General features: G+C 43.2%; 1 protein-coding gene across 7 annotated transcripts in view; it reads right to left on the minus strand.

Annotated features, from left to right (window-relative positions):
* Positions 1–25,580, minus strand: part of LOC118367556 (histone deacetylase 4-like) — a 258,463-nt gene that overhangs the window by 109,607 nt on the left and 123,276 nt on the right. For 3 of the 7 annotated variants that reach the window (XM_052493921.1, XM_052493918.1, XM_052493916.1), the window contains exon 1: positions 20,635–20,833. The exons of 1 other annotated variant lie outside the window; for it this stretch is intronic. In XM_052493921.1, coding sequence (XP_052349881.1) covers positions 20,635–20,638 — 4 coding nt within the window. In that variant the 5' untranslated portion in view covers positions 20,639–20,833. Of the gene's footprint in view, positions 1–20,634; positions 20,835–25,580 lie in introns of those variants that run through there. 3 more of the 7 variants (XM_052493922.1, XM_052493920.1, XM_052493917.1) reach the window with 2 other exon arrangements.

Below are 25,580 nucleotides of genomic sequence, written 5' to 3' on the forward strand. Positions count from 1 at the left end.
ACTCTGACCTTTTCACGTTGAGACTGGTGTGAACGTTTGAACATCTTGGGTGCTACTTAATGAAGCTGTTTCCAGTTGAAGACTTGTGATTTTAGGCGTCTGTTTCTCAAACTAGACACTCTAATGTACTTGTCCTCTTGCTTCTGAGATATGGCTTCTTCTTTGCAACTCTTTTGAAGGCCAGCATATCATTTACGTTGAGACTGGTGTTTTGCGGGTGCTACTTAATCAGACACTCTAATGTACTTGTCCTCTTGCTCAGTTGTGCACTGGGGCCACCCGCTCATCTTTCTATTCTGGTTAGAGTCCGTTTGTGCTGTTCTGTGAAGGGAGTAGTACACAGCGTTGTACCAGATTTTCAGTTTCTTGACAATTTCACGCATGGAATAGCCTTAATTTCTCAAAACAGGAATGAGAACATTAGGTGGGGTAGTAGTTGGTCCCAGTTCTTCCCGTCCTGCTTGATGACCTTCCACAGCATTTGTTTTATTGAACCACTCGACGAGCCCATCCATCTGCTGGGGAAAGACGGAGGTCCGGATCTGCAGAGAGCACACAAATCTTGCTTTAGGTGGGACATGAACTCAGTACCTTGGTCTGTCAGGATCTCGTTCGGGATGCCCATCTGGCTAAAGAGGTGGAACAGCTCCCGGGCGATTCCCTTGGAGACCACTGCCCATAGGGGAATGGCCTCAGGATACAAGGTGACACAATCTACTATTAACAAGATGTACCGGTGTCCTCGTGACGTTTTTACCAGGGGTCTCACTATGTCCATGGCAATACGTTCAAAGGGCACCCCAGTGATCGTTAGGGGGACCAGCGGGTTTCGGAAGTGTGCTTTTAGGGCAGCGATTTGACACTCTGGACAGCTGCGACAATAGTCTTCCACGGCCCTCCTCATCCCAGGCCGGTGGAACCGGGCGGTGATCCATTTCCGGGTCTTCTCCATTCCCAGGTGCACTCCCAACAGGTTGTTGTGGTCCAGCTGAAGAACCGTTCACATGTATATATACAGTTGAAGTCGGAAGTTTACATACACCTTAGCCAAATACATTTAAACTCAGTTTTTCACAATTCCTAACATTTAATCCTAGGAAGAATTCCCTGTCTTAGGTCAGTTAGGATCACCGCTTTATTTTAAGAATGTGAAATGTCAGAATAATAGTAGAGAGAATTACTTATTTCAGATTTGATTTCTTTCATCACATTCCCAGTTGGTCAGAAGTTTACATACACTCAAATAGTATTTGGTAGCATTGCCTTTAAATTGTTTAACTTGGGTCAAACGTTTCGGGTAGCAATCCACAAGCTTCCCTCAATAAGTAAATTGAATTTTGGCCCATTCCTCCTGACAGAGCTGGTGTAACTGATTCAGGTTTGTAGTCCTCCTTGCTCGCACATGCTTTTTCAGTTCTGCCCACACATGGTCTATAGGCCTGAGGTCAGGACTTTGTGAAGGCCACTCCAATATCTTGACTTTGTTGTCCTTAAGCCATTTTGATGAGCACTTGTTGCCTGCTCAATTGGGTTGAGGTCGGGTGATTGTGGAGGCTAGGTCATCTTGATGCAGAACTCAATCACTCTCCTTCTTGGTCAAATTTCCCTTACACAGCCTGGATGGGTGTTGGGTCATTGTCCTGTTGAAAAACAAATGATAGTCCCACTGAGCGCAAACCAGATCTAATGTCCATTGCTCGTGTTTCTTGGCCCAAGTCTCTTCTTATTATTGGTGTCCTTTAGTAGTGGTTTCTTTGCAGCAATTCGACCTCCTCTGAACAGTTCATGTTGAGATGTCTGTTACTTACATTTATTATTTGGGCTGCAATTTCTGAAGCTGGTAACTCTAATGAATTTATCCTCTGCAGCAGAGGTAACTCCGGTTCTTCCTTTCCTGTGGCAGTCCACATGAGAGCCAGTTTCTTCATAGTGCTTGATGGTTTTTGCGACTGCACTTGAATAAACTTTCAAAGTATTGAAATGTTCCAGATTGACTGAGCATCATGACTTAAAGTAATAATGGACTGTTGTTTCTCTTTGCTCTTTGCTTGCTTGAGCTGTTTTTGCCATAATATGGACTTTACATTTGACCAAATACTTCTTCTGTATACCACCGCCCCTACCTTGTCCACAACAACTATATTTAGATTTGTTTAACACTTTTTTGGTTACTACATGATTCCATATGTGTTATTTCATAGTTTTGATGTTTTCACTATTATTCTACAATGTAGAAAATAGTAAAAATAAAGAAAAACCACTGAATGAGTATGTGTCCAGGCTTTTGACTGGTACGGTACATGTGATAAATTAAAGGTAAAAAAAAAAAGGCGGTGAGGATAGAAGACGTGAGGAATCAAGGAAATACAATTGAGATTCTCCCACTGACTTGTTTGCACACAGAGCTTACCAGTGGTTGCATGTCTGCAGGTTTAGTTTTCCTGGCGCTTTAAATTCTGATATACTGTGGAAAAACATTGAGCTTAGAAGAGAGACGTTACTAAAACAGCAGTATTACATCAAGACATGCACATAATGGATATAAATGAGCAGAATCACTCAAGCTTCATCCACACAAACAGGCACAAACTCCTGGGACTTCATGTGGATACCTTCAGCTCTATTTTTGGGTCCATAGTGAAAGAAAAAACACCAAGGTATAGAATATCAGGCACTTTCTCTAATCGATTTCTACTATGAGGAGTGCCACCTGGCTCGGTCCCAAGACCGATGCCAGCTAACGAGATGCTGCTCTTGTTTTGTTGCACAGGGTGAGTCTGGACTATCAGAGGTGCCTTGGCCTACCAAAAGACCAATCACAGGGAGGCACAGTTGTGGAGTATTGCTGAGACAGCCAATGGCCTCTTTGGCACGGTGCGGATTTCAACACGGGGTTGCAACACTATACCTCCCTTAGGGCGGCATGGAGAGAAGAGTGGGGCTAAAACAGACTACAGTCGCAGTGAGGATGGTGTGTGTCAGCATTTTTGGAGCCCTACTGTATAGAGATCTGTCCCACTGACCGAAAAACCCATCTTGACCTCTGACCTTCCGTCTGGTCAAGTCTGTCTGGTAGCATTCAGAGACTGGTTGCTCATTGGCTTCGCTTATATCCGTGGGGCGGGAGTGTTTCGGATCATTAAATATTGTTTGGATGAAAGGTGAAAGGTGGGTTGAATGAAGAGAAAATCAAATACCTTCAAAAAAAACATTGGCCTAAATGTATCATCCTTGTGTAATTTATATCTATAGGCTAAAAATCTTGAGTTTTTTCCTTCATTATTATTTTTAGTATTACTGCGTAAGCCTATGGCCTAACTGTATGCACGTCAAATTACCTACAGGCAAATCGGCAAATGCTTTTGGGAACGCGCAGAAAAAGTTCATATCGAGCACGGAGGCAAAAAGAGTTGAATTCAATAAGAGAAAAGTTAGGAAACTGAGAGTTGAAAATAATAAAAGAAGGGAGAGACAGAAAAGTAATGTTTGGGAAAGATTTGGTGAAGTGGTAAAAGAGGATGATAGCAGGGCCGACTATATTACCTGTGATGATTGTGAGGCGATATACAAATTTGACAGTCACAAGACGGGGACTTCAAATAGGCCTATGGCACGTTAAGGAAACTGTAGCCTACTGTTCAGATGGGTTAAATGGAAAATTAAATCTATACAATCTGAAATCTATAACCAATCACATTAGCCTTAATATTAACTCCTGCAGAATGAATCATTTCTTGCAGTAAAATGATCCACCAAATGTAGGCTACATTTTGACTTGAGAACAGGAGCAGAGAAATACACTGAACAAAAATATAAATGCAACATGTAAAGTGCTGGTCCCATGTTTCATGACCTTAAATAAAAGATCACAGAAATTTTCCATACACACAAAAAACGTATTTCTCTCAACTTTTGTGCACAAATGTGTTTACATCTCTGTTAGTGAGCCTTTCTCCTTTGCCAAGATAATCCATCCACCTGACAGGTGCGGCATATCAAGAAGCTGACTAAACAGCATTATAATTACACAGATGCACCTTGTGCTGGGGACAATAAAAGGCCACTCTAAAATGTGCAATTGTCACACAACACAATACTCAAGCTTTGAGGTAGCGTGCAATTGGCATGTTGACTGCAGGAATGTCCACCAGAGCTATTGCCAGAGACTTTTATATACGTTTCTCTACCATATGCCGTTTTAGAGAATTTGGCAGTACGTCCAACAAGCGTCACAACCCTAGACCACGTGTATGGCGTTTTGTTGGTGAGCAGTTTTCTGATGGCGTTGGGGTTATGATATGGGCAGGGCAGGCATAAGCTACGGACAACGAACACAATTGAGGTTTATCGATGGCAATTTAAATGCACACAAATACCGCGAGGAGATCCTGAGGCCCATTGTGAGGCCCATTTTTTTTCTGTGACCAGCAGATGCATATCTTTATTCCCAGTCATGTGAAATCCATAGATTAGGGCATAATGAATTTATTTCAATTGACTGATTTCATATATATGAACTGTAACTTAGTCAAATCAATAATATTGTTGCATGATGTGTTTATATTTTTCTTCAGTATAGGATTTCTTTCTTTCAGCATCTTAAGGGAATGCTGTAGAGGTGTGGTCTTTATCAGCATCATAAAAAGCTGATAGTATATCAACCACACAAAATATGCATCCAAGCCAAACTGGAATCTTGTCAGAAACATGTTGGGTCGTTTTAACAGCTTTCTATTTCCTTACAACCGGTCAAATTTTGCACAGAACATTTTTCCTGTTTTTTTCATACCCGGTCCATAAAAGAAGCAGAAATGACAGGGAAAACGTTACCGATGTCAACTAGATCATTCTATCAATGTATCAATGTATGACATTATTCTGGTGAGCAAAGGTTTATTTAGTCTTATTTGGCAGCATATACACAGAGTATATTAAGAACACCTGCTTGGTGAATCCAGGTGTAAGCTATGATCCCTTATTGATGTCACTTGTTAAATCCACTTCTATCAGTGTCGATGAAGGGAACGAGACAGGTTAAAGGATTTTTAAGCCTTGAGACAATTGAGACACGGATTGGGTATGTGTGCCATTCAGAGGGTGAATGGACAAGACACAAGATTGAAGTGCCTTTGAACAGAACAGGGTATGGTAGTAGGTGTTAGGCACAACGGTTTGTGTCAAGAACTGCAACGCTGCTGGGTTTTTCATGCTCAACAGTTTCCCATGTGTATCAAGCATGGTCCACCACCCAAAGGACATCCAGCCAGGGTTAGACTAGTGTTGAACGAACATGAGAATAGACAACATTCCTGTGATGCATTTTATTTATCAAGCTAGACTTCAGTTTTAATTAGACACTTTTTGATTTTTCAACTGCATTTTTAAGTCATGTTGATTATTAATCTGGAAATGTCGCTAGAAGCGTTTATTATATACAAAATATGCGTAATAGTGTCACATAATACTATTATTGTGTGTGGGTTTGCGTTGCAAAGTATTCAGAACGTATTCAGAAGTATTCAAACGTGGCCATATTATTGTAACTGTGGATGTCTACATCAGTCTATGGCTGAGCTGAGTGGAGCAGTGTGTCATTTTGGAGGATGATATGATTTATGAAATATGCCGCCGTCGGAGGCTATCGCTTGTGTATCTTGGCTACATTGGTATTTACATTTGGTGAAAATCGTTTGTCAACTTCAGTTTATTGGCCTATCTGTTGTATGGCGAACTTGGGCTTCATCGAGGTTAATTTGTGAGCAAATCTGGCTTTGATATAATAGCCAGTTCCAGCCCAGCCACTGACCTCACCACACATCACTGGATATTAGATCAAAAATGGACCACGGCACAACTGTCTTCACTGGAGTAACGAATGAGACAAGATAATATTCTGGACATTCCTCTTGAACACTGGTTTTCTAGCACTTTGGCTGTTGTTGCATTGTGTGCTGTATCACAGCTGTTTGTCACATGACCATCACAACGTAATTAAACAGCTGGACAGCAAATGCGCATCCAACCTGTATGATGCATAACTATTGAATAATTACACAACATTATAACATGACAGTATTTATTTTGGTTGTAAGTATCAAGTTAAGGTGACTCTTCCGGTTAGAAGCATTCGATTTTGCAGTCACATACATTAGTTTTAATTTGTGTGGCCATGAAAACTGTTTCCACGCTGTAACATAAGGAGACATTAACTGCTATGTTACACAGTGCATTTCCGAGATCTCATCACAATAAACTTTCCGACAGCAAGAACCAGGATTCAATGTCCAATTTAACTGATTAAGGCTCAACGTATGATATAACACCAAACAACACTGCCCGGAAAGAAAACTTTGGGCAAATCCGTAAATACACTAACCGTAAGAAAGGATTATTGACACATTTTATTGAATGTAGCCTTATTCCTCTGTTATATCTTAATTCAATGACGTGAAAACAAAATGTGGCTAATTATTATCAATAACTTATCAGCAGCTGTACAAAAATGTTCCACCTCACTGGTACCCTAGTTTATTTACACTTTATTTAGAAAGTTGGCAAGTGGGAGAACAGTAGGAACCCCGGTCTCAGTAGGAATGTTGGACACGGGGGATTGAACCCCAGTCTCCAGTGGCTCCGCACATCAGTGCCTGTTTCTGAAGTGTCACATTGCAGAAGAGTCAATCAAAGCTGTCAGATTGTTCGGACACCTGCAGTTCCCCTCGGGCATCACACCTGGGATGCAGTCACACACAATCACACAGACACCCGAAAAGCCAAAACCCACATCTGGGGAAACAACATTGACTTGTTTGGTTTCTGCAGGACGACTACGACTATACTTTCCATGAAGATAAAGATCACTTTATTGGTCAATTGCAACCAAAATGTTTACTTCCGCTTTTAACCCAACCGAAAGACACACATACAGACTTTGGAGTGGGTTGTCACACTGGACATCCGGGGAGCTGTTGTTGTGTGAGTCTCAAGGGAACAACGGCAGGGGATGGCATCGAATAGTTGATCAAATCAAATGCTATTGGTCACATACACACAATACATCATTTCGATGTCTTTTAAACCCAATACATATTTTCTTACTGCTCACAGGGTTAGTGCTCATCTTTTCAAAGTCTTGTGCTCATAAGGGTTAGCTCATGGCCTCTAAGAACTCCGAAGTCTGCAGCCACAGATCTGTTGGAGAGAGAGGTGTCCTTTCACCTCCAGAACGCCTGCTCTACGCTGCCCGTCAAAGAAGGGGTCGCCCCCCGACGAAACACTCCACCCGTTCCCAGGGGCCACGCGCTCCATCACTTCTTCCAACCTGTGGCCTGCAGTTTCCAGGCCAGGATCTACATGCACTCACACACACACACACACACACACACACACACACACACACACACACACACACACACACACACACACACACACACACACACACACACACACACACACACACACACACACACACACACACGCACACACAACTCCCTCTCTATTCCAACCCATAAAGCAAAGTAAAGCAGACAGATACAGCCGTTATGTTGGGAGACGAGTGTCCGTGTTACGACTGGCAGTGGTTGGCCGGCTGGCTCCAGAACAAACTCACCCCATTAATACAAGTGCAGTAGAGGAGCGCCACGGCAATCAATGGCTGGCGGTGCTAATGCCATGGGACCAGGGGAATGAATACCCAATTACAGCCACTCATCCTCCCGCTGTAAGGGCCAGCGAGAGCCGCAGAGAGAGCCAGTGTAATCACTGCTAAACAACCGGGGCACTCAGAGGCTAACCCGACAACTGCATACCAAAGAGTGCCATAACTCTACCTACATGTACATATTACCTCAATTACCCTCGACTAACCGGTGCCCCCGCACATTTTTTTTACTGCTGCTCTTTCATTATTTGTTACTATTATTTATTTTTGTTTGAGGTATTTTTCTTGACTGCATTGTTGGTTAAGGGATTGTAACTAAGAATTTCACTGTAAGGTCTGTTGTATTCGGCGCATGTGACAAATACAATTTGATTTGATTCATACAGGCTAGCTAGAGTCTTTGGGATTTGGTTAGCGAAGCAAGCTAGCTAGCTAACGGGGCTGCGTATTGATAGTGCGGAGTGGTGTCGTTTTCTAGTAACCTTTTTTGCTTTCGTAGAATTGGCATAGAAGAACTGGAAAGATGGAAGCGGAGTATGAGTGCATTCCTTCCATACTGCTTTCCCCGAACACGCAGGCATGCATCCGCACACACAGACATACACACACCAATATATGTGCACACTCACACTAACCTCCAAATGTACACACACACACACACACACACACACACTGTCACTTCATTAAACACTCACACAGACAGTCCAAGCTGCTCCTTCAGTTTCACACACAAAACATACATACCCAAATCGCACACATACCAGCCTCCTTCCTAGATAGGCAGGACAAAGAGCAATCTATAAAAGCAGCGTTTGGACTAGGGCTGGGCGAAATGGCCTAAAAATCATATCTCATTTTTTTCAAACTTATGGGCGTTTCACAACACACATATTCTTCAAAGTAGCCACCCTTTGCCTTGATGACAGCTTTGCACACTCTTGGCTCTTCAACCAGCCAATTCACCTGTTGTGTTGCCACAGTTAATTTTGGAATTACTTTCCATTTAACCAGGCACAAATTAACTTTTACTGTTTGAATTACATTCTAGGTGACTACATCATGAAGCTGGTTGAGAGATTGCCAAGAGTGTGCAAACCTGTCATCAAGGCAAAGGGTGGCTATCTAAAATCTAAAATATTATTGTGTTTGTTTAACACTTTTTTTGGGGTTACTTCACTATTATTCTACAATGTATAACATAGAGCAAATATAACAAATAAGAAAAACCCTTGAATGAGTAGGTGTGTCCAAACTTTTGACTGGTACTGTATATCTCTATTTATTTTTACATGTTTTCTCTAATAAGCGTTGGTTGTACAATTAAAGGTCAAATATATTGCATTTCAAACAGTCAGCAATAATCTAATGAATTCGGGGTTTGTGGAGTTATACGTAGGTTAAATATTTGTCTTCCACAACCACAAGACCCACTAATAATTGTATTATTTTATCAAAATAGTTTAACCTCTTGAAGCTAGGGGGCACTCTTGTTATGTTTGAAAAAATAACGTTCCCAAAGTAAACTGCCTATTTCTCAGGCCCAGATGCTAGAATATGCATATGATTGACATATTAGGATAGAAAACACTCAGTTTCCAAAACTGTCAAAATTTTGTCTGTGAGTTAAACAGAACTGATATTGCAGGCTAAAACCTGAGGAAAATCCAATCAGGAAGTGCCCTTGTTTTTGAAACCTCTCTGTTGTTACAGTGCCTTGCGAAAGTATTCGCCCCCCTTGAACTTTGCGACCTTTTGCCACATTTCAGGCTTCAAACATAAAGATATAAAACTGTATTTTTTTGTGAAGAATCAACAACAAGTGGGACGCAATCATGAAGTGGAACAACATTTATTGGATATTTCAAACTTTTTTAACAAATCAAAAACTGAAAAATTGGGCGTGCAAAATTATTCAGCCCCCTTAAGTTAATACTTTGTAGCGCCACCTTTTGCTGCGATTACAGCTGTAAGTCGCTTGGGGTATGTCTCTATCAGTTTTGCACTGTTACGTTCCCCAGTTTATGTGTTGTAGTTTGTGTATTTGCATGTGTTTATTTCAGGAAATGGCTTCCTGAAATCCCTCAAGCAGCTGATTGGTCGACTCCATGGCTAATTGGAGAGCTGACCCCGCCCCCCTCGTCAAGACACAGCTGTCTCCAATTACCCATTCCTTCAGAAGCTATATAAAAGCCAGTGTTCTGTTCAGGAGGAGGAGATTTTGCTAGAGAGATTTGCTGGGAGGTCATTTCAGAGATTTTGCTAGAGATTTTGCTGGGAGTTCATTGCTGGGAGTTCATTGCTGGGAGTTCATTGCTGGGAGTTCATTGCTGAGAGTTCATTGCTGAGAGTTCATTGCTGAGAGTTCATTGCTGAGAGTTCATTGCTGAGAGTTCATTGCTGAGAGTTCATTGCTGAGAGTTCATTGCTGAGAGTTCATTGCTGAGAGTTCATTGCTGAGAGTTCATTGCTGAGAGTTCATTGCTGAGAGTTCATTGCTGAGAGTTCATTGCTGAGAGTTCATTGCTGAGAGTTCATTGCTGAGAGTTGGTATGTTTTGTGAGTTTGTTGCTCAGATAGAGCTTATTTGATGTCCTTTGTTTCTTAGTTTGTTTGTGAAATTGATTAATATTCTGTTTTATTTGTTCCCAGGGGGGAAGGGGAAGGCACCAAGGGAGTGCTTAGGCAAGAGGCCCGCGGGCATACATATACTCGTAGCATATTCGCTGTCTAGGCACACTAGGTAAGACCTGGGCGGACCACCCCCTTGTATTTTGGTTAGGGCACCAAGTGGTGCTAAATTAGGTAAGTAGTGGGTAGGCAGGTAAGCTAGGAAAGGGGGGCTTTGAGATTTACTTTCTTTGCTTTGGTTCCGTCCAGCCCCTTTTCCCCATATTACCGTGTAAAGGAATAAAGTCCTTGTAAACGGTACCACATTCTGTCTGTTGTCATTCTTACTTGCATCTACAGTCCATACCTTTTTCTCTTCACGGAGAGTTTAGTTGTAGCAGGGTGTTGCGTTCCCTCTTCATAGAGGCGTGCGTAACATGCACATCGAGAGACTGAAATTTTTCCCATTCCTCCTTGCAAACCAGCTCAAGCTCAGTGAGGTTGGATGGAGAGCATTTGTGAACAGCAGTTTTCAGTTCTTTCCACAGATTCTCGATTGGATTCAGGTCTGGACTTTGACTTGGCCATTCTAACACCTGGATATGTTTATTTTTGAACCATTCCATTGTAGATTTTGCTTTATGTTTTGGATCATTGTCTTGTTGGAAGACAAATCTCCATCCCAGTCTCAGGTCTTTTGCAGACTCCATCAGGGTTTCTTCCAGAATGGTCCTGTATTTGGCTCCATCAATTTGAACCATCTTCCCTGTCCCTGCTGAAGAAAAGCAGGCCCAAACCATGATGCTGCCACCACCATGTTTGACAGTGGGGATGGTGTGTTCAGGGTGATGAGCTGTGTTGCTTTTACGCCAAACATAAAGTTTTGCATTGTTGCCAAAAAGTTCAATTTTGGTTTCATCTGACCAGAGCACCTTCCACATGTTTGTCTCCCAGGTGGCTTGTGGCAAACTTTAAACAACGCTTTATGTATATCTTTAAGAAATGGCTTTCTTCTTGCCACTCTTCCATAAAGGTGAGATTTGTGCAATATACGACTGATTGTTGTCCTATGGACAGAGTCTCCCACCTCAGCTGTAGATCTCTGCAGTTCATCCAGAGTGATCGTGGGTCTCTTGGCTGCATCTCTGATCAGTCTTCTCCTTGTATGAGCTGAAAGTTTAGAGGGACGGCCAGGTCTTGGTAGATTTGCAGTGGTCTGATACTCCCATTTCAATATTATCGCTTGCACAGTGCTCCTTGGGATGTTTAAAGCTTGGGAAATCTTTTTGTATCCAAATCCGGCATTAAACTGCTTCACAACAGTATCTCGGACCTGCCTGGTGTGTTCCTTGCAGGTGCAGGTGCATTTATACGGAGACTTGATTACACACAGGTGGATTGGATTTATCATCCTTAGTCATTTAGGTCAACATTGGATCATTCAGAGATCCTCACTGAACTTCTGGAGAGTTTGCTGCACTGAAAGTAAAGGGGCTGAATAATTTTGCACGCCCAATTTTTCCGTTTTTGATTTGTTAAAAAAGTTTGAAATATCCAATAAATGTCGTTCCACTGCATGATTGTGTCCCACTTGTTGTTGATTCTTCACAAAAAAAATAGTTTTATATCTTTATGTTTGAAGCCTGAAATGTGGCAAAAGGTCGCAAAGTTCAAGGGGGCCGAATACTTTCGCAAGGCACTGTATGCATCCCTTTTGCCCATTTAGAGGGATATCAACCAGATTCCTTTTTCTATGGCTTCCCTAAGGTATCAACAGCCTTTACACATAGTTTCACGCTTTTATTTTGAAGAATGAGCATGAACGACCACATTGCGTAAATGGCTAGGTGGGGGCTCTCAGAGTGAGTTGTGCGCAAAAGAGAAAGGCGGCCATTGTTACTCCTGGTCCTATTGAAAAGTCAACTGTCCAGGTTGATATATTATCGAATATATATTTGAAAAACACCCTGGGGATTGATTATAAAAAACGTTTGACATTTTTCTGTGGACATTATGGATATAATTTTGAATTTTTGTCTGCGTTGTGACCGCTCTTTCCGGTGGATTCCTGGGCATACCGCACCAAACTTACGGAGGTATTTGGATATAAATATCTTTATGGAACAAAAGGAACATTTGTCTAGCTGGGAGTCTCGTGAGTGAAAACATCCGAAGATCATCAAAAACGAAACTATTAATTTGATTGCTTTTCTGATTTTCGTGACCAAGTTACCTGATGCTAAGTGTACTTATTGTTTTGTCGAGTGATCGATAAACTTACACAAACGCTTGTATTGCTTTCGCTGTAAAGCATCATTTCAAAATCTGAGACGACAGGTGGATTAACGAAAGGCTAAGCTGTGTTTTGCAATATTGCACTTGTGATTTCATGAATATGAATATTTTTGAGTAATATTATTTGACTGTGGCGCTATGCTATTCAGCGTTGCTGATGAAAATTATACCGGATCCGGGATGGGTTTTTTGCAATAATCACTAATCTGTCTTTCATGTCTGTCTATGAACATGCCCTTTTTGTTTTTACAAATTTAACTAGAACCATGCATAATGCACATTTACCAATAATGACTACAATGAACACGGGTCTTATCAACAATCTCTCAAGCCCACATGCTAGTGATTAGCCAGCTAATCTTTATATTTCAAGGTTAGCCAACGTGGATCTATTTGCTAGCTAACAAGTGTCATAACTCTCCTGTGAAGATCTGAAGGATCAGGTTACAGTGGGTCCGCTCCACAGCACCCTCTCTCTCCCGCATAGGGAGAGGGGGCTGCTTTATGGCGGTCATAAAATACTCTGCTTCTGGGCTCTAGTATTTGAGATTGGAATTTGACTGTGGAACACAGAGAGACACTTGGACATCAAAAGGTTGAATAAATGAACAGTATTTCTGTACTCCAAGCAGTTGGAGTGGTCCGTGAACACTTAAGGAACAGTCATGTCAAGTTTGTTTCATTTGGTGAAGGACAGGAGACACACATTACTGTTTATTTGTTTGCATACACTTCTCAATTATGGGGTTTGCATCTGCATGTTATTTAAAATAAATTATTAAGCATAAGAATACTTTTGGAAAGATAACAATGTGATCTTAGTCTTCTAAATGATAATTGTTCTTCATAGTAACTTATGATCAGTCAGTGGCCACGCCCCCGTGAGCATAGACATGGCGTCATGGAACGTCCCCTTTTCTACTAAAGCATAAAACCCACTTCCCAACTAAATTTACATTAGACCAGAAAACACGGAAGTGGTTGGTACATGTTGAAATGGTTGGCAACTTTACCAAAGGACAAGACCAGAAAACGTGGGAGCGGTCGGTACATTGAACGTTGAAATGGTTGGCAAGTCGTCCCATGGACAAGACCAGAGAATGTGGAGATCATTCCCATGTTGAAATGGCTAAGAAATCTATAAACTAAAAGAACAATTTTTCAGGCTGCAGCTGTTTAAGTACTTTAGTCTGGTAAATGCAACCTGATGTATCCATTATAACAAGCTACAACTACGAAAGACTTAGATCACTGGTGGACAAACCACAGACTTTCTGTCGACAATCTATCCAGCAGACGGACTGGCGATCGCAGGGAGGGACAACCAAAAGCATACACTCATTAATATGTAAATTGCAATTTATTTTCGAGTGAGCGGTTGTTCATGTTCAAAGTATTAGCATTTCCATGGGGGTAGCTATCGACTGTAATCCACTCAGTTTCACGCTCTTGAGCTGGCCCCACCCCTTCCCTTTGTCTATCAAGCCGTCATATCTGCTTAGCCCACCAGGGACATTTCAGTGTATCATGTCAGTAACCAAGGTATAACAATTGTGTGTGTGTGTTTATATAATTCTGTCATTGATTAGTTAGTAAATAAATAATTAAGCCAATTTGAATATCGCTGATTCATGATTTATGATGCTATGGTTTGTGGCAGATATCCAAGGGTTTGTTACATTCAGGAATGTTACAACCTGTTAGGTGCATAATCCTAACAGGGTAGAAATTTGGAGTCCAATTTAGCTCTGTGCCATAGCCATAGCTCTGTGAGCGAGCAAGAATGAGCTAGCATAATGGCGAACACTTGAACAGGATTTTAACTTCTCTCTCAAACACATTTTAACATTTTGAAATGTGGCTAATTTTCTCTATAATTTAGCCTAACAGGGTGGACATTTATGAGTGGGACATACAGACTAACAACATGAAACAGAAAAACAGGAAATTGTGAAAAACTGAGTTTAAAAGCAACACGGTCTTGGGTGAATTTTGGCCCATTCCTCTTGACAGAGCTGTTGTAACTGAGTCAGGTTTGTAGGCCTCCTTGCTTGCACACGCTTTCTCAGTTATGCCCACAAATGTTCTATAGAATTGAGGTCAGGGCTTTGTGATGGCCACTCCAATACATTGAATTTGTTGTCTTTAAGCCATTTTGCCACAACTTTGGAAGCATGCTTGGGGTCAATGTTCATTATGAAGACCCATTTGTAATCAAGCTTTAACTTCCTGACTGATGTCTTGAGATGTTGCTTCAATATATCCACCTAATTGTCCTGCCTCATGCCATCTATTTTGTGACGTGAACCAGTCCCTCCTGCAGCAAAGCACCCCCACAACATGATGCTGCCATGCTACACGGTTGGGATGGTGTTCTTCGGCTTGCAAGCCTCCCCCTTTTTCCTCCAAACATAACGATGGTCATTATTGCTAAATAGTTCTATTTTTGTTTCATCAGACCAGAGGACATTTCTCCAAAAAGTACGATCTTTGTCCCCATGTGCAGTTGCAAACCGTAGTCTGACTTTTTAAGGGCGGTTTTGGAGCATTGGCTTCTTCCTTTCTGAGTGGCCTTTCAGGTTATGTCGACATAGGACTCGATTTAACTGTGGATATAGATACTTTTGCATCTGTTTCCTCCAGCATCTTCACAAGGTCCTTTGCTGTTGTTATGGGATTGAGTCGCAATTTTCGCATCAGAGTACGTTCATCTCTAGGAGACAGAACGCGTCTCCTTCCTGAGCGATATGACAGCTGCGTGGTCCCATGTGTTTATACTTGCATACTATTGTTTGTACAGATGAATGTGTTACCTTCAGGAATTTGAAAATTGCTCCCAAGGATGAACCAGACTTGTGGAGGTCTACAAAATGTCTTTATGAGGTCTGGGCTGATTTATTTTGATTTACCCATGAGGTCAAGCAAAGAGGCACTGAGTTTGAAGGTAGGCCTTGAAATACATCCACAGGTAGACCTCCTATTGACTCAAATTATGTCAATTAGCCTATCAGAAGCTTCTAAAGCCATGACATCATTTTCTGGACTTTTCCAAGCTGTTTAAAGGCACAGTCAACTTAGTGTATGTAAACTTCTGATCCACTGGAATTGTGATACAGTCTGTAAACAATTGTTGGAAAAACTACATGTGTCATGCACAAAGTAGATGTCCTAACCGACTTGCCAAAACTATAGTTTGTTAATCTTAGGGATTTGGTTCCGCTGGCGACATAAAAAGGGGATTGTTGGAAAGGTTCACTCCTCCTCTATTACAGTAAAATAATGCCTCAATGTGTTTTGGTGTCCATACGACTGATTCTGATTTTGTTGGACCAAACCTCAAATGCAAATAGCAAGTTGAAACCGCTTGTCGGAGAGGAAGATGTGATCTCTCAACTGTATTGGCGTAAGAGGCAGGGGGGAGGGGGCTTGGTGTGTGTGTGTGTAAACCATAGAGGAAGAGGCAAAGCGAGAGGTTTCACTCTTGCTAATATCTGTCCAAAATAAGGCCAATGCATTTCTAAAAATATATGGCAACTAGAAATCCAAACTGGATAGTCTTCAGAGATAGATGGGAAGTGAGGAGGGTAGCTGAAGGCTGAAAACATCTTAAAAAACGAATGTAAAATGTACATTACATGACCAAATGTTCGTCGAACATCTCATTCCTTAATATGGAGTTGGTCCCCCTTTTGCTGCTATAACAGCCTCCACTCTTCTGGGAAGGCTTTTCACTAGATGTTTGCTGCAGGGACCTTCTTCTTTTCATCCACAAGAGCATTAGTGAGGTCAGGCTTTGATGTTGGGCGATTAGGCTTTGCTCACAGTTGGCGTTCCAATTCATCCCAAAGATGTTCGATGGGGTTGAGGTCAGGGCTCTGTGCAGGCAAGTCAAGTTCTTACACACCGATCTCAAAAACCACTTCTGTATGGACCTCACTTTGTGTACAGGAGCATTGTCATGATGAAACAGGAAAGGGCATTCCCCAAACTATTTCCACAAAGTTGGAAGCACAGAATCATCTAGAATGTCATTGTATGCTGTAGTGTTAATATTCCCCTTCACTGGAACTAAGGGGCTTAGCCCGAACCATGAAAAACAGCCCCAGACCACTTTTCATCCTCCACCAAACATGACAGTTCGCACTATGCATTCGCCAAACCCAGATTGGTCCGTTTGGCTGCCAGATGGTGAAGCGCGATTCATTACTCCAGAGAACGTTGTTACCACTGCTCCAGATTCCAATGGCGGTGAGTTTACCACCCCTCCAGCCAAAGCTTGGCATTGAGCATGGTGATCTTAGGCTTGTGTGCGGATGCTTGGCCATGGAAACCCATTTCATGAAGCTACCAACAAACAGTTCTTGTGCTGACGTTCCACTTCACAACAACAGCACTTACAGCTGATTGGGGCAGCTCTAGCAGGGGAGAAATTTGACAAATTGACTTGACGGTGCATACTGCCAATGTTTGTGTATGGAGATTGCATGGCCGTGTGCTCCATTTTATATCCCTGCTAGCAACGGATGTGCTAAAATAGCCAAATTCACTCAATTGAAAGGGTGACCAGATACTTTTGAATATATAATGTACATAGTATGTACAACCTGAAAGTACAAGCATTGGTATTGTTGTCCATTAGTTTATTCCAATTAGGGGAGGGATGGTAGGGTTTGGGGAAAATAATGAAGCAGAAAGATAATAGAAAACATCAGCCTAAGTGTGTGTGCAGTGCCTTTGGGAAAGTAGTCAGACCCCTTGACTTGTTCCACATTTTGTTACATTACAGCCTTATTCTAATGTTGATTAAATTACATGTTTTCCTCATCAATCTACACACAATACACTATAATCAGAAAACGAAACAGGTTTTTATAAATACATTATTTACATTCAGAATGTTTGCTATGAGACTCGAAATTGAGATCAGGTGCATCCCGTTTCCATTGATCATCCTTGAGATGTTCCTAATACTTGATTTGGAGTCCACCTGTGGTTAATTCAATTGATTGGACATGATTTGGAAAAGGCACAAACCTGTCTGCATAAGGTCCCACAATTGACAGTGCATGTCAGAGCAAAAACCAAGCCATGAGGTCGAAGGAATTGTCAGTAGAGCTCAGAGACAGGATTGTGTCGAGGCACAGATCTGGGGAAGGGTACAAAAAATGTCTGCAGCATTGAAGGTCCCCAAGAACACAGTGGCCTCCATTATTCTTAAATGGAAGTTGTTTGGAACCAGCAAGACTCTTCCTAGAGCTGGCCGCCCAGCCAAACTGAGCAATCGGGGGAGAAGGGCCTTCGTCACCGAGAACCCGATGGTCCCTCTGACAGAGCTCCAGAGTTCCTCTGTGGAGATGGGAGAACCTTCCAGAAGGACAACAGTCTCTGCAGCACTCAACCAATCAGGCTTTTTATGGTAGAGTGGCCAGAAAGAAGCCACTCCTCAGTAAAAGGCACATGACAGCCCACTTGGAGTTTGCCAAAAGGCACCTAAATACTGACCATGAGAAACAAGATTCTCTGGTCTGATGAAACCAAGATTGAACCCTTTGGCTTGAATGCCAAGTGTCACGACTGGAGGAAACCTGGCACCATCCCTCCGGTGAAGCATGGTGGCATCACGCTGTGGGGATGTTTTTCAGCGGCAGGGACTGGGAGACTAGTCAGGATCGAGCAAAAGATGAAAGGAGCAAAGTAGAGAGATCCTTGATCAAAACTTGCTGCAGAGTGCTCAGGACCTAAGACTGGGGCGAACGTACACCTTCCAACAGGACAACGACCCTAAGCACACAGCCAAGACAATGCAGGAGTGGCTTCGGGACAAGTCTCTGAATATCTTTGAGTGGCCCAGCCAGAGGCCGGACTTGAAACCGATCGAACATCTCTGGAGAGAACTGAAAATAGCTGTGCAGCGACACTGCCCATGCAACTTGAAAGAGCTTTAGAGAATCTGCAGAGAAGAATAGGAGAAACTGCCAAGCTTGTAGCGTCATACCCAAGAAAACTTAAGGTTGTAATCACTGCCAAAGGTGCTTCAACAAAGTACTGAGTAAAGGATCTGAATACTTATGTAAACGGGATATTTCCGTTTTTTTTTCAACATTTCTAAAAACCTGTTTTTGCTTTGTTATTATGGTGATTGATTTGGGGGAGATTGATGAGGGGGGAAAATGCTTTCATCCATTTTAGAACAAGGCTGTAACGTAACAAAATCTGGAAAAAGTAAGTTTGTCTGAATACTTTCCGAAGGCACTGTATGTGTGCATGCAAGTCCTTTAGGGTGTACTACAGAGGAAATAATCACATCAGACTAGGCTAGGAGTCTATGTTAAGAAACAGTGACAAAAAACTGACCTTAGATCAGCAGGGTCTAGTACAGAGGGCAAGCTGTGCCTATTCCAAGTGGCCTCTCGGATCATGAGAAAGATCATGGAAGAGTCTGATTTATTTATAGATCAGGGTAAACTATAGCAGCTATTGGTCTGGTATCCAGCCACAGTAGAGATTAGGGATCAACCATGTGTGGAATCCCCTGACATGGTATCACAGAGCCAATGACTCACACAGGTGTTTTAGAGGGGGTGGACGAGCCACCCAGGGGTGTGGCACGTGGTTGGAAAAACGAGCGCGTGGTTGGAAAAGGGGTAGGGGGCTGAGAGTCGTCCTTTGCATGCATACATGTTACATTTGTCCTTGTCTTCTTTCTCTCTCACTCTCTCGGTCTCTCCCTCTCTCTCCCACCTCTCAATCCTCCTCTCTCAATCCATCTCCCTTCTCTAAGCCCCTCTGACTTTTCTTATCCTCCCTCTGCTGCCCAACTCTACCTCTATCCCTCTTATGTACGGTATGTAAACACAGCAATCTGTCTCTCTCTTACAGAGATTACACACACACACACAGTGGATAAATCCACAGTCAAACACGCCCGGCTCAGTCCTAAGGCTCTCTGTCATTGTACCATATCACATAGCACTGTACTTATGCCACTTATTTGACAGGTAGCGCTGCACTCCACCAAAACGTCACTCAACCACACACTGAAACCCAACCTAACCACACACTCAACCCCAGCCCATCTGCCAGTCAGCTAACAGACTGTTTCGTCTTCACAGTTTGCAATGGGTCGACTGGACATACTAAAACACACAGGGCAAGCAAAGAAACAACACAGGTGAAAGGACAATAATAGATAAGGCTTTGAAAACATCGGACGACACTGTTCCATCCCAATGCCAGGGGGTGAGCAGTGTTCAATATCAATATCATCTTTCACCCCTTCTTTGCCTACATCTATTCGTCCCTTCCCTCTGTCTTTTTTTTCTCTCTCTCTATTTTGTTTCTTTCCATATGGTTGTTTCACACACTGGTTCGGCTCCTCTCTCTCTCTCCCTCTCCCTTTCATTCTCTCCCAGGCTCCGCTCTCTCGCTTTCTTCCTCTCCATGTGGTGCAGGGCAGACACAGTGAAGTGGAACATCGGGGCAGACACACACACACACACACACACACACACACACACACACACACACACACACACACACACACACACACACACACACACACACACACATTCCTTAAAACACGAGACACACCAAGACTAAATCCACCACACACTTCCCAGTCCATGCGGTCACAATTCCAAGATGATGTGACACACATATTGCCAAATATATTAAGAAGCTACGCTAACACAAATAGATACCAAGGAGCAATTAACTACATACGGTGAGACACACACAGAGACACACACAAACTCTCTATTTCACGCAGACACACTAACACACACCCCCTGACAGAGAGACACATAGCGGGCAGTAGTAGGTATCTGCTCCAGTGAGTGTGAGGCGCTCAAGGCTGCAGAGCGGAGCACAGGATAAAAGACATCCCTACCATGAGTCTACTCAGCCTGTCCACCCACACACACACAAAATGCAATGGACACACAACAACACTATACTCCGCTATAACAACACAATCACACACACAACCCCAAACGACACAGGCACACAAACACAGAGAAACACAGAGAAACACAGGCGTGGGCACACACTGTACAGCGCAGAGCTCCTCTCACCCATCGGTTGTGCTTTCCGGATGGCGCGTTGCTAACGAGATCTGCTAGAGCAGCCTCACTGAACCAGAGCTCAACTCTCCACCGCTGACACAACACACTCAGTAAAACACAGCCTCAGTCCACAGCAGATACCGGAACAGTGCTCTCAGTCTCCACCTCTCTGTTTTCTCACACTCACTGTGTTCGGTTCGCTCTCCGGCTGTGTCCCCTCCCCTCTCTCTTGCTCTCTCTCTCTCTCTCTCGCTAGTGACATCAGAGGGCAGTCTCAGACATGCTGAGTGTTTGTGCGCTCCTCTCCCTCTCTCATTCCTGGAATAGGTTGATTTTCACAGAAAGGACGGACCTACGAGGGGGAGGGGGGATCTCTCGCCCTCCCTCCTTCCTTTTGCTCTCTTCTTTTCACCTCTTACTTATACTTTCTCCTTCCGTACTACTCAAAATCTTTCTCTTTCACCCTCGTTTCATCCCTCTCTCCATACCCTTGCTCCGTCCTTCTGTTTAAGTCTAGCTCTTTTCCTACCTCATTAGTCAGTCTTCTTGTCCTCCCTCATTTCCGTCTCTCTCGCTCCTCGGATCCCTCCGTCCCAATGCTCTCCTTTTCATATGTGGCCCATTTCTCCATCATCACTTTCATAGTCATCCATCTCTATATCCTTCCTTTTTTGCTCTCTCATCCTCTTCTCGCTCTCTCTGTCCCTCCCTCTTTCCCCATCCCTCTCTTATTAAGTCCACATGGGTTGGGTGTGATTCCATGACTGCTATGTGGCCACTGTCCAGACAGTCTGCAGTGGACTCTGGTCTACAGGGAAAGTGCTCTACATGAGATTTACAGATTAGCAAGTCACTTTGGCGAGTGGCTCTGCGAGACACCGCAATTAGATTGCCTCATTTCCCTCTCTCCGTCTATCTATAAATCCCCTCTCCAGCTACCCCTTGCCTCTCCCCTTCTGTCTCTATATATTTAATTTGTCTTCCTACATGTGTCCCTCCCTATCTCCTCAACTCTCTCCATCCCTCTGTAGCAGTCACGAGTTAATTCGCTGGACTAGCTAGTGGAGAGATCGGAGAGAAGAGAGAGACTTGCCAAACCCTTAACTGGGCTGCCTCTTGTTTGGCTTTCTGTTCATGCATGTCTCTTCACAGTCAAAATACAGTTATTGCTAACGCCATTGCTACCTCTGGTTGGATGTTGCTACGCTTACCAGTCTCCTCTCCTCAGTCGTCCGTGTCCGTGTAATCTTATTTGTTATGATTTCAAAGGCAAAACTGATCCTAGATCAGCACTCCTGCTCTGAGATGCTTTATGTATACGGTTCCAGGAAACACAAACCTATAGTTGGACAACATTCTTCCCCTGTCTAACCGGGTAGAAGTTCCCGAGGTCCTAACTTTCCGGTAGAAAAGTGCTGTGAAGGACTGACACAAGTGTCTGTCACGTAGACTGGGGAATCATGCCAGCTCTATTCCTTAAATTGCTTTCTGCAACATTCTAGTTGGCTGAATACTCTGACCACCCACCCATCACCGTCTTGATGCCCTGTTTTACCCTGCCTCTACACATACACACGGCTGTGATTAGGGCACCTGATCTCTGACCTCTAGCGTCCCTGACGTCAAACTCTTACCACAGCTTCACCGCCATGCCACTGATAACACCTAGTTGCTCCCACTGACACTGGACCAAAACACAGGGGGGGGACCCTCCTCACACACACAAACACACATCTGTGTTTTCTACCTTACTTCCACCAGATTCCACATCGTCCCATAAGGAGACAGGTCAGGATGCAAAGTTCCTGGAAGTTTGTCTGCTTTTCCTTAAACCCCCACCCTAAACACACCTCCACGCTGACACAAACTCATGTTTTTACTTCCCCCTCCGGAGTTAAGCCACCTCGGCTAGACGGAAATAGTGTCAATTTCCCTAGACATGGAAGGTATGGAGATGATTAGGCGCATTCACGAGCCTGCGCCCGTCCAAATTCCATGACATTATTGTGGAGGAAGTCTAGAGCGACAGTGAGGTTTGTTTTCCTCTCCTTCACTGGGGTGTTTAGGGTTTGTTCTCCATCTGCTGGCATGTGGGAGCCATCTAAACACTTACCAGAACAGTGTGCCATGTGTGTATATTCTGTGTGTGTGTGTGTGTGTACCTGCATCCATATGTGTATGTATTTGTGGTAAATAATGCATCCGGCTTAATGATGCAGTGTTTGTGTGTGTGTGTGTGTGTGTGTGTGCTTAATGTGTGTGTGTGTGTGTGTGTGTGTGTGTGTGTGTGTGTGTGTGTGTGTGTGTGTGTGTGTGTGTGTGTGTGTGTGTGTGTGTGTGTGTGTGTGTGTGTGTGTGTGTGTGTGTGTGTGTGTGTGTGTGTGGCAGGCAGGCAGGCAGGCAGACAAGGCTGATGAATAAGTAATGTGTCAGGCGTCCGCTCCACAACAAGAGGCCGCGCTGCATTCCCAGAGGAAAATGACAACTCCAACAAAGAGAGACTTTCAACCATCTCCTTCCACTACAGAGGGATGGGGATTTGTATTCACCCCCCCTGGGGAATCAGGCCTGCCTCCGAATATGTGTAATACAGCATCACTTCTGATCGATTTATATTATTCATAACGCCTTTCTCTCGCTCTCTGCCTCTTCCCCCTCTCTACATTAACCAAGTCACACTAGCCCTTTCAACAGTAGCCCAAGACAGATATACAATAATTGAATTATGGCGCTACACGCCACGTTGAGCTTGCCGCTGCCGGTAGTGAGATATGGCCACCTCTTTGGTTAACGCTGCAACGTTAATAATACATAGACGTTAATACAACGTCAATAATAGATTGAGCAAACTTTAAATGAAATTTTTTGAGTAATTAGAGGGACTTCAGAAAGTATTCAGACCCTTTGACTTTTTCCACATTTTGTTACATTACAGCCTTATTCTAAACAGATTAAACCCCCCCCCCATCAATTTACACACAATACCCCATAATGACAAAGCAAAAACAGGTTTTTAAAAATGTTTGTTCATTTACAGCAAAAATGTATATATATCCCATTTACATAAGTATTCAGACCCTTCAGATCCGAGTACTCAGACACTACTCGATATTTTGTTGAAGCACCTTTGGCAGTGATTACAGCATTGAGTCTTCTTGGGTATAACACTAGAAGCTTGGCACACCTGTATTTGTGGAGTTTCTCCCATTCTTCCCTGCAAATCCTCTCAAGCTTTGTCATTTTGGATGGGGAGCGTTGCTGCACAGCTATTTTCAGGTCTCTCTAGGTTTTCACCAAGGATCTGTACTTTGCTGCGTTCACCTTTCCCTCGATCCTGACTAGTCTCACAGTCCCTGCCACTGAAAAACATCTCCACAGCACGATGCTCCCACCAAGCTTCACCGTAGAGATGGTGCCAGGTTTTCCTCCAGACATGACACTTGTGTCTTTTCTAAACTCCAAGCGGGCTGTCATGTGCCTTTTACTGAGGAGCAGCTTCCGTCTGGCCACTCAACAATAAATGCCTGATTGGTGAAATGCTGTAGAGATAATTGTCCTTCTGGAAGGTTCTCTCATCTCCACAGAGGAACTCTAGAGCTCTGTCAGAGGGACCATTGGGTTCTTGGTCACCTCCCTAACCAAGGCCTTTCTCCCCTGATTGCTCAGTTTGGCGGGTAGCCAGCTCTAGGAAGAGACTTGGTGGTTTTAAACTTTTTTAATTTAAGAAAAGTGGAAGCCACTGTGTTCTTGGGGACCTTCAATGCTGCAGACATTTTTGGTACTCTTCCCCAGATCTGTGGATCAACACAATCATGTCTCTGAGCTCTACGGACAATTCCTTCAAGAATTGGACTAGTAACCAAAAGGTTGCAAGTTCAAATCCCCGAGCTGACAAGGTACAAATCTGTCGTTCTGCCCCTGAACAGGCAGTTAACCCACTGTTCCTAAGCTGTCATTGATAATAAGAATGTGTTCTTAACTGACTTGCCTAGTTAAATAAAGGTAAAAAATAAATAGAAACTGTCAGACATTATATAGACAGGTGTGTGCCTTTCAAATCATGTTCAATTTACCACAGGTGGACTCCAATCAAGTTGTAGAAACATCTCAAGGATGATCAATGGAAACAGGATGCACCTGAGCTCAGTTTCAAGTCTCATAGCAAAGGGTCTGAATACTTATAAGGGTCTGAATAAGGTATTTCTGTTTAGATTATTAATAAATGTGCAAAAAAATCTAAAAAACAGTTTTTGCTTTGTCATCATGGGTATTGTGTGTAGATTGAGGACATTTTTTTTATTTTAAGGCTGTAACGTAACAAAATGTGGAAGAAGTCAGGGGGTCTGAATACGTTCCAAAGGCACTGTAGGTGTAAATAATTCACAAACAGATTATTGTCTGGACTATTTCCTCTGCTGGAAGCATGAAATAGTATGAATTAACTTCACAAAACAAAGATTTAAATGAAAATATGTCACTCATTTTTTGTTTATGTCGGTAACCAGTTTACAACAGCAATAAGGATTCTCTCCGAAGGCACTGTAGGTGTAGATAGCTGTGTCTCTCAGAGAGACTGTCGGGAACTGACATAGGTGTTCGGTTCTTTCTGTGTGTGTGTGTGTGTGTGTGTGTCTTTCTGTATGTGTGAGTATGTGCACGCGTGTTCGCTTGTGAATGTGTGAATATGCATGCGTGCGTACGTGCTTGCCAGAGAGACACGGTTGGAAACTTGATGTCTTCCCTCCACCCCTGTTTCTGGGAGCTAGCCAGAGGCCCTTTGTTTCAGAGGAGGAGCAATTATAATATTCCTGAAAACAGTTGATGCGGTCTTTGTTTGCTTGTTTGTTTCACCCCGTCACCTAAATTGCAGCCATGAATGGTCGTTTCTGCTCATGTCAGGCCGCACCGAGACAAAGGACGTTCATGCACACACACAAACACAAACACAGACACGA

The sequence above is a fragment of the Oncorhynchus keta genome, chromosome 34, assembly GCF_023373465.1.
Source record: "Oncorhynchus keta strain PuntledgeMale-10-30-2019 chromosome 34, Oket_V2, whole genome shotgun sequence".
Classification (NCBI taxonomy): domain Eukaryota; kingdom Metazoa; phylum Chordata; class Actinopteri; order Salmoniformes; family Salmonidae; genus Oncorhynchus; species Oncorhynchus keta.